The 7,800-nt window shown below is 27.7% G+C and overlaps 4 protein-coding genes across 4 annotated transcripts; all 4 read left to right on the forward strand.

The window, feature by feature from the left end:
• Window positions 1-219: 219 nt before the first annotated feature.
• LOC105562314 lies at window positions 220-1,254 on the forward strand. Its single transcript, XM_012013055.1, has 5 exons — window positions 220-257; window positions 400-649; window positions 726-794; window positions 864-953; window positions 1,163-1,254. Coding segments are annotated over exons 1-5 (468 nt in total). The 5' UTR covers window positions 220-255; the 3' UTR covers window positions 1,220-1,254.
• Window positions 1,255-1,571: 317 nt separating this feature from the next.
• On the forward strand, window positions 1,572-2,261 carry LOC105562313. The gene is made up of 2 exons (XM_012013054.1): window positions 1,572-1,868; window positions 1,983-2,261. Exons 1-2 carry the CDS (start codon window positions 1,581-1,583, stop codon window positions 2,259-2,261), a joined length of 567 nt encoding a protein of 188 aa, XP_011868444.1. The 5' UTR covers window positions 1,572-1,580.
• Window positions 2,262-2,981: 720 nt separating this feature from the next.
• Window positions 2,982-4,167, forward strand: LOC105562316 (putative gustatory receptor 28b). The gene is made up of 4 exons (XM_012013056.1): window positions 2,982-3,211; window positions 3,593-3,661; window positions 3,733-3,822; window positions 4,089-4,167. The coding sequence occupies exons 1-4, from the start codon at window positions 3,020-3,022 to the stop codon at window positions 4,152-4,154; spliced, it is 417 nt and encodes a 138-aa protein (XP_011868446.1). The 5' UTR covers window positions 2,982-3,019; the 3' UTR covers window positions 4,155-4,167.
• Window positions 4,168-4,859: 692 nt separating this feature from the next.
• Window positions 4,860-6,981, forward strand: LOC105562317. The gene is made up of 7 exons (XM_012013057.1): window positions 4,860-5,171; window positions 5,330-5,598; window positions 5,721-5,870; window positions 6,068-6,323; window positions 6,420-6,488; window positions 6,554-6,643; window positions 6,898-6,981. The coding sequence occupies exons 1-7, from the start codon at window positions 4,893-4,895 to the stop codon at window positions 6,958-6,960; spliced, it is 1,176 nt and encodes a 391-aa protein (XP_011868447.1). The 5' UTR covers window positions 4,860-4,892; the 3' UTR covers window positions 6,961-6,981.
• The last annotated feature ends 819 nt before the right edge of the window (window positions 6,982-7,800 follow it).

Raw genomic sequence — 7,800 nt, forward strand, 5'->3', positions numbered from 1 at the left:
CTCGGGTCCCCATCCCTCGCCTGGCAATATCGATCGCCGTGCGGTCACATCTCGCTACGCGCTCGAATTGGACAGTGGGCAGGGCAAAGACGACGATTTTCGATAATTTTTTTCTCGTTAACTATTGCGAAAATTGCAAAATGTTTCAGGACTTTTCTGTTCATCTCGATCCGTTCTACCTTCTCACGAGCTCGTGGACAAATGTTATAACTCACCCTGTATACTGACAGTTACAAGCAAGTTTTATGGAGCACAATGTAAATCGGCACACACATATATTTGCACAAATTATCGATCAGTGCTTATATAATATAAAAAGTTAACAATAAATTATGAAAACTACTTTTCATCAATTCTCACAATTTCTGCAGTCTTTGGTAATGAAATGTATTTTTCCAGGCATCTGCATTTAGAATTATGTCGTATTGCACGCGAATTGAATTTTATATTCGGAACGCAAATGACTTTCGAACTTACGACATACCTATTGTTTTTAACAGCAACGTGTTATTACATGTATGGAATGATAATGCGAAAAGATCGAGCGGAAATATCAATAACTGCATGGTATCATATATCATCATGGGCCATTGTATTTGTGGCAAAACTCTTTACCATAAATTGCATTTGTGAGAATGTCAGTGTTAAGGTACAAACATATATTCTTCGATAAAAAATGTAATATATGTACATAGATATACATAATAATGAATTTTTACTTTCAGGCTAATAAAATTGACAAAGTAGTTCATCGATTGATAAATGCTGCTCAATATTCTGACATTAGGAAAGAGGTAATAAAATTCTAGCAGAGAAAATAGGGATAAGACGAATTCATTAAAATTGTAAATAATAATTTCTAGATATATCAGTTTACTTTACAAAAAATGCATAATCCGCTAAAGTTTACTGGAATGGGCCTTTTCTACTTTGGCAATCAGTTTCTTCGAAAGGTTTATTATTACATTTATCTTCTTACTTTATTTCTACATTATGTGTTGTATTATACTGCAGAAATTACAGATAGAGAATTTCTTTTAAAGTTATCAATGAAGAAAATTATTACCAGTCATCACATTCAACGTACTGATTTTAACTTATTTTATATTCCAATGAAATGCAATTTATGTGTAGTGAAAATTAATTGATACATTTTTTTCAGTGCTGCATGACAATTACAACGTTCATGATTATCATGATACAAATGTATAACGTTTAAAATATTTGTGTTCAAAAAGCAATAATTTAGGAATTAATTTAGAAATACAAGATTAGTCAATACTATGCTTTATCGGACAGTGTTGACAAAAATGTGCCCAATGTTTTGGTAAAAATGGATTAATAACACTTAACATTTCAATAATTCAAGATACAAAAAATTCAATGCTTGATTATCTCTTTAACCTATCTAATAGAACCCATTATTTTAATACATGTGAGTACTAATAACAAACATATAACAACGAATAGGCATCTCACGAAGATCTACTATCGCTGCGAGTCGACGCAGTCAAGATATGCCTAGCAACTCAATTTGTGAATTTGAACTCGCCAGAAAACGTAGTCGGTTTGTAGTACGAATGAGTATGGGTGATACACTTCAGCAAGTTTTGTGTCCTTTTTTTATTATGTGCTTTATTATGGGTTTAGGCTTCTATCCTAAAAAACAATTAAACATTCGATGGATTGCAAAATTAAATATTTTATATTCTGTGACAAAGTGGTTGGTTTATATCTATCTCCTTCTTCATACGCTGACCAATATTGGAGAGAAAATATTATTTCATTCTGCTAATGTGGCAATTGTTGAAAAGACAAACTTTTTGCTTTCAATTATATCTGCGATTACAAGTTTTTATTATCAAAAGGTATTTCTAATATGACAGTGAATATTTCTTTCTACAGTTACATCTTGTAAAAGCATAATTGTTTTGAATGTGCTTTCATATTCAAATTTAAATTATCGCTTAATATTGTTTTAGAGATTTGAGATAAGCATAAAGAAACTTGCTTCTGTGGATAATACTTTAGAAAAGTTAGGTACTCCAAAAATGTACGAAAAGTTACATGCAAAGTCGAAACAAATAATAATTAGTTGGATCGTGTACAGTCTCTCAATGAATATTGTCGATACAATATGGTGGTTACGCATCAAAAACTTTGCATCTTGGGCAATATTTATAATTTACATACTAAATCATTGTATTCATGTCAATACACTTGTGGATATATTATTTACCTTCTTCTTGTGGTTAGTATAATAGTATTATTTGTAAACACATACACCGGGACATACATTCACATATCTCAGTTGTATTAATATTTTTTTATTTTGTAAGTTTAACAGAAATTAAAATTTTTTTATAACTATTATAACAAAATATTTTAATTATTCAAATGTCAATTTATTATATTCGTACTAATTAAAAAAAATTGTATTAAATACCGATATACTTTTCTTAGCTTAGTATAATATAATATTTTTTAATAAAGCTTATATTCATTAAAAACCTTCTATGTGTCATTATTTATACATATACATATAATAAATACCATAGGAATTCTAGATATTTTACAATTTTTGAGAGATTATTTACATAGGTATATTGGCACCAGATTTGACAGAGTGAACGATTATATGCGATGCTTATTAGTGAGAAAATATCATAAACGATGTACACGGAAGAAACCTGCGATTACTCTTCATGGATATACTTTGTGTAATGATTATATGGGAACATTATGGACTTTAATGTAAATCGACATTGGCACATATTGGATTAGAATATTATAACTTGATGTTAACTTCATAACAAAATTTAATTAATAAATATCAATTATTATAAAAATTATTAAAATAACAAATTATTAAAATTACTTATATTCTCTAAATTATGTTGTATATTATTATATTAATTTCTGTATATTTTTCAAAAACTATGTCATGTTTTTTGGCAGGCACCTACATTTAGAATTAACTCGCCTCGCTTGCGAGTTGAATTTGATATTTACAGTGCAAATGACTTCTGAAATGGCGTCTTATCTTCCATATTTAACAGCACTATTCTATTACTTATACATGATGTTAGTGCAGGAACATCGAGATGAAATCTACACAATATATGATTGGTTTAACATCGGCTTATGGGTTTTTATATTTTTGATAAGAATTTACATTGTGAATTATACCTGTGAGAGTGTTACGGTTAAGGTAAAAACATATTATCAATTATAAAAATATAAATTTAATTAGTATTACAATATACATATATATATGCAGCATTTTTATTATTGGAGTATTGAGCAAAATATGTATGAGGACATAATTGAAATAGCAAGATAGATTGGAGCGCTATTTCCAAACTGTATGAAATAGTGAGTGTAATCCAAAGAGTGTAACTCTCATAGGTTTGAGATTCCAAGGATGAATTTTAAATGCATTATACATACATATAAGTGAAAAAAAAATCCGTTTTTGTGAAACAAGGGTGGCCCATTTGGCATAGAATGCTCCATATATGTATATGTATATAATACATATAACATAACAACATATACATATAACGTTAATATAATAAGTTTTTAATTTCAGGCTAAAGAAATTAATAAAACAATTCACCAATTAACAAACATCCTTCAAAACAATGATATTAAAAAAGAGGTAAAAAATAATTTGATAGAAAACTATAAATACAATAACTTGTTTAAAATTAAATAACAGTGTGTATGTAGATTCATCAGTTTACTCTACAAACACTGCATCATCCTGTGAGATTCACTGGAATGGGTCTCTTTAATTTTGGCTATAAATTTCTTCGCAAGGTTAACAATTTTACCAATTTCTCTACAAATTTTAATGAATGTCATGCTAATTAATGTCTTGCTAATTAATGTACTTAGCGTATAAACTTGTAAAATCATAATTGCTTTTAAAATCATCTTTAATATAAAAATTGTTGTAATATCTTTATGTGTTATACACTGTACTATCCGATTTCTAACTTGTTTTACAATACTATTTAAATAAAGTTACTCTTAAAGCTACTCTTATATGCAATGAAACTAATTTATTAATATGTTTCTTTCAGTTTTACACGGCAATATTAATGTACGTGATCATCATGGTGCAGTTTAAAATACCTAATAGTTATTAGATAAGTGTATACGATGCTTTTTGCTTGCCAATAGAAATAAGAAAAATTAGTATCTTGTTCAATGAAACATGGGAAGAATGTATCAAGATTTCGTAATATAGTAACTGATCTGACACTAATTGAATTATAATAGAAGATTAAATGTGATTACATCAAATATAAAATAATTCTTGCCCGTATAATAATTATTTATGAGTTCTATCTCAAATATCTACCTTTTTTCCTTCTCACAAATTGAAGAAAGTGAACAAAATATAAATTAAATAATATAAATTTATATATTATTTCATAAATTTTATAAATGTACTTTTTAGTTTGTTCTCTACTTGTGTTTATATGTATAATTGCTACACGCGGACATAATCAAACAATTGCATAATTGTTTATATTATTAGTATCCTATTTACTAATGTCAGATGTCCTAGTTAACTAATGTTATACATACATATATACATATACGATATTGTGAGAGCTATGTAAATAAAGCAACTGAAAAATGAGTTAATATCATTTTAATAATCCATAGTAAGAAATTAATTGCTGAGTTATCGCTTTCATCCATCAAATAGAATCAATTATTTTAATAAGCATGAGTGCTAATAACAAACATATGCTATCGAACATATCTTAGGATCTTTATCGTTGAGAGCGAACATAATTGCTATATATCTAAGAAGTAGAAGTAAATTTGTAGTAACTTGTTAGAAGTGAATGTGAATAATTGCTGATATTAATATAATGGTGACGTTTCAACAGAGCTTGCGTCCTCTTTTTTTTATGTGCTTTATTATGGGTTTAGGCTCTCTTTCTAAAAACCAATCAAATATTCGATGGGTTGTACACTTAAATGTTCTATATTCTTTGATAATTTGGTCAGCTTATATGTATCTTTTTTTCTATATAAATGTCCATTTTGCACAAGAAATATTATACGAAACGCTTGCTATAAAAATGTGTGAAATGTGTAACTTTTTAATTTCAATTACGTACGTGATTATGAGTTTTTATCATCAAAAGGTATTTCTATAAGTATGACAATAACGATACAATCCAAATTATCTATAACTCAAACAGTGTCAGTTAAATCTTTTAAACGTTCCGCCTTTCTTAAGACACAGTTTGTGGTATAATTGCTTCAAATATATGTTTTACATTACCGTTTGATATTGTTTTAGAGATTTGAGATAAACATAAAAAAGCTTGCTGCTGTGGATGATACTTTGGAAAAGTTAGGTACTCCAAAAATGTACGAAAAGTTATATGCAAAGTCAAAACAATTAATATTTGGTTGGCTCGTGTACGTCCTTATAATAAATTTTTTTGACACAATATGGTGGTTACGTTTCGAAGAACTTGCTTCTTGGGGATTATATATGGCTCACATAATAAATTTTTATGTTCATATGAATGCCTTTGTGGACATGTTATTTATCTTCTTCTTATGGTTTGTATAGTATAACATAATATATATAATATATAATATATACATACACATAAAAACGTCAGTACATGCACAAACACACACGCATATACATCATATATTTTACTATTTTTGAGAAATTATAGGTACATTGGCACTAGATTCGATAAAGTGAAGGAGCATATACAATGCTTACTAATGAGAGAAGACGATGGATTGACACGGATGATATCTGTTAACGCTCTTGATCGATATACTTTGTGTATTGATTACAAACTAACATTATGGACCTCAATGTAAATTAATACTTGCATATATTTGAACGGATTATCAATTTAAATTAATGCTACTTTAATAATAAAATTTAATCGATAGACATAGATTTGCATAGAAATCGTGAAATAAGTTATAAAAATTATTTTGATTTTAAAATTTATAATTTTAACTGTAACCATAAATCCTCTAAGTTTTCTCAAAGAATATACTTTTACAGGCATCTTTATTTAGAATTAATTCGCCTCACTCGTGAGTTAAGCTTAATATTTACAGTGCAAATGACTTTTGAAATGGCGTCTTGTCTTTTATATTTAACATCACTGTTCTATTACGTATATTATATGCTATACGTAATACAGGAACAAGACGAAACATACACAATATATGATTGGTTTAGTATAATAGTATGGGTTTCTATGTTTCTTGTGAGATTATACATTGTAAACTATATCTGCGAGAACGTCACAGAAAAGGTAAAATTTGCAAAATATTCAAATTCAATCAGTATACCAATGTACGTATACATATATATGTATATTTGAATATATTCTATAAATTACGAATTTCAGGCTAACAAAATTAATAAATTATTTCATCGATTTACTTACATCCGCCAAAATGCTGATGCTTGGGAGGAGGTAAAAAATATTTTAGCAAGAAATAACAAGAAATTTTGTAAAACTAAATAACAAATTATATACAGATTTATCAGTTCACTCTGCAAACAATGCATTCTCCGCTGAAGTTTACAGGAATGGGTCTTTTCTATTTTGGTTATGAATTCCTTCGGAAGGTGAAACTTTTTCTGCATTTACATATTTTTCTATAAATTTACCAATTTAATATCGCTTAATACCTATATAATGCTTAGTATCAAATAAACTGTATAAAAATCCAAGGAACTGCTTTTAAAATTATCATTAAAATAAAAATTGCTGTAATATCTTTCTCATATGTAATACAATACAATCTTGTTTTTAATTTATTTTGAATGTAATTTTTCAATGACATGATTCAATACAAAAATTAATTAACATATTTTTGCAGTTTTGTGTAGCAAATGTAATGTACGTGATCATTATGGTGCAGCTAAAAATATTTCTTTATTAAGTATATTTAATAATTCTTTATGTCACAAGAATAGTAATATAAAACCCCAATATTATTCTATTACTTTTTACTTTAACTTTCTAGAATCTAATAAGTTAATTATTTTTTATTAATTAATTAATTAACGTACATATACAATATGTCATATGATTAAAAAAATTATATAGAATAACATTACAAAGTGAATATGGAATGTATTTGTTTTGTACCAGAAAATACGCGGAAAATACATTATCAACATCGTTACAATGGTTTGCATTGGCAATGAATTATTTCTCTTGTTGATTAGAGAGGATTGATCACTTTAATTTACGTAAGTGCTATAAGAAATATGTATTGCAATTACAAGGATCCATTATTGTTGCAATTCGGCACAGTTGTGATAGCATTTAGAAAATAAGTTTGAACAGTTTGGTGCATGTTAAACAATTATGGTGATCACTGTCCAACAAGTTTTGCATCCACTTTTGATTATACAGGGTGTTATGTAATACCTGCATCAACGCTTATTGTGGGATAGAGTGGACTAGACTAATTGTAAGTCGAAAAGTCCTCTACCATTTTGCAATTTTCGTAAAAGTCAGCGAGTTATTAATTATTAAAAATCGCTGTTTTAGGCCGGCCCACTGCCCAATTCAAACGTGCGGCGAGATCGATCGATCGTTACAACTCTCTGCGCGCCTAGTGTTATATTCAAATTAATGATTTATTTGATTATTTATATTTAAATAAATCATTTATTTGAATATAACTTTCAAAAATAAATTTTTTACTTTTAAAAATATTTGTTTAATTTACATTGCACATTTTGTAAATTCTAAACATCCTTTTTTTAAGTTT

The sequence above is a fragment of the Vollenhovia emeryi genome, unplaced genomic scaffold (genome assembly GCF_000949405.1).
Source record: "Vollenhovia emeryi isolate VEMERY1.0 unplaced genomic scaffold, V.emery_V1.0 DF939190.1, whole genome shotgun sequence".
Classification (NCBI taxonomy): Eukaryota; Metazoa; Arthropoda; class Insecta; order Hymenoptera; family Formicidae; genus Vollenhovia; species Vollenhovia emeryi.

Excerpts from the sequence above, each read along its gene's own strand:
- LOC105562314 (XM_012013055.1), top strand. Across the intron at positions 650-725 it reads GTGAGAATGTCAGTGTTAAG|GCTAATAAAATTGACAAAGT; the intron begins GTACAAACATAT and ends TTTTACTTTCAG. Across the intron at positions 954-1,162 it reads GCAATCAGTTTCTTCGAAAG|TGCTGCATGACAATTACAAC; the intron begins GTTTATTATTAC and ends CATTTTTTTCAG.
- LOC105562313 (XM_012013054.1), top strand. The coding sequence starts at position 1,581 with ATGAGTATGGGTGATACACTTCAGCAAGTTTTGTGTCCTTTTTTTATT. Across the intron at positions 1,869-1,982 it reads CAAGTTTTTATTATCAAAAG|AGATTTGAGATAAGCATAAA; the intron begins GTATTTCTAATA and ends ATATTGTTTTAG.
- LOC105562316 (XM_012013056.1), top strand. The coding sequence starts at position 3,020 with ATGACTTCTGAAATGGCGTCTTATCTTCCATATTTAACAGCACTATTC. Across the intron at positions 3,212-3,592 it reads GTGAGAGTGTTACGGTTAAG|GCTAAAGAAATTAATAAAAC; the intron begins GTAAAAACATAT and ends TTTTAATTTCAG. Across the intron at positions 3,662-3,732 it reads ACAATGATATTAAAAAAGAG|ATTCATCAGTTTACTCTACA; the intron begins GTAAAAAATAAT and ends GTGTGTATGTAG.
- LOC105562317 (XM_012013057.1), top strand. The coding sequence starts at position 4,893 with ATGGTGACGTTTCAACAGAGCTTGCGTCCTCTTTTTTTTATGTGCTTT. Across the intron at positions 5,871-6,067 it reads CTAACATTATGGACCTCAAT|GCATCTTTATTTAGAATTAA; the intron begins GTAAATTAATAC and ends ATACTTTTACAG. Across the intron at positions 6,324-6,419 it reads GCGAGAACGTCACAGAAAAG|GCTAACAAAATTAATAAATT; the intron begins GTAAAATTTGCA and ends TACGAATTTCAG.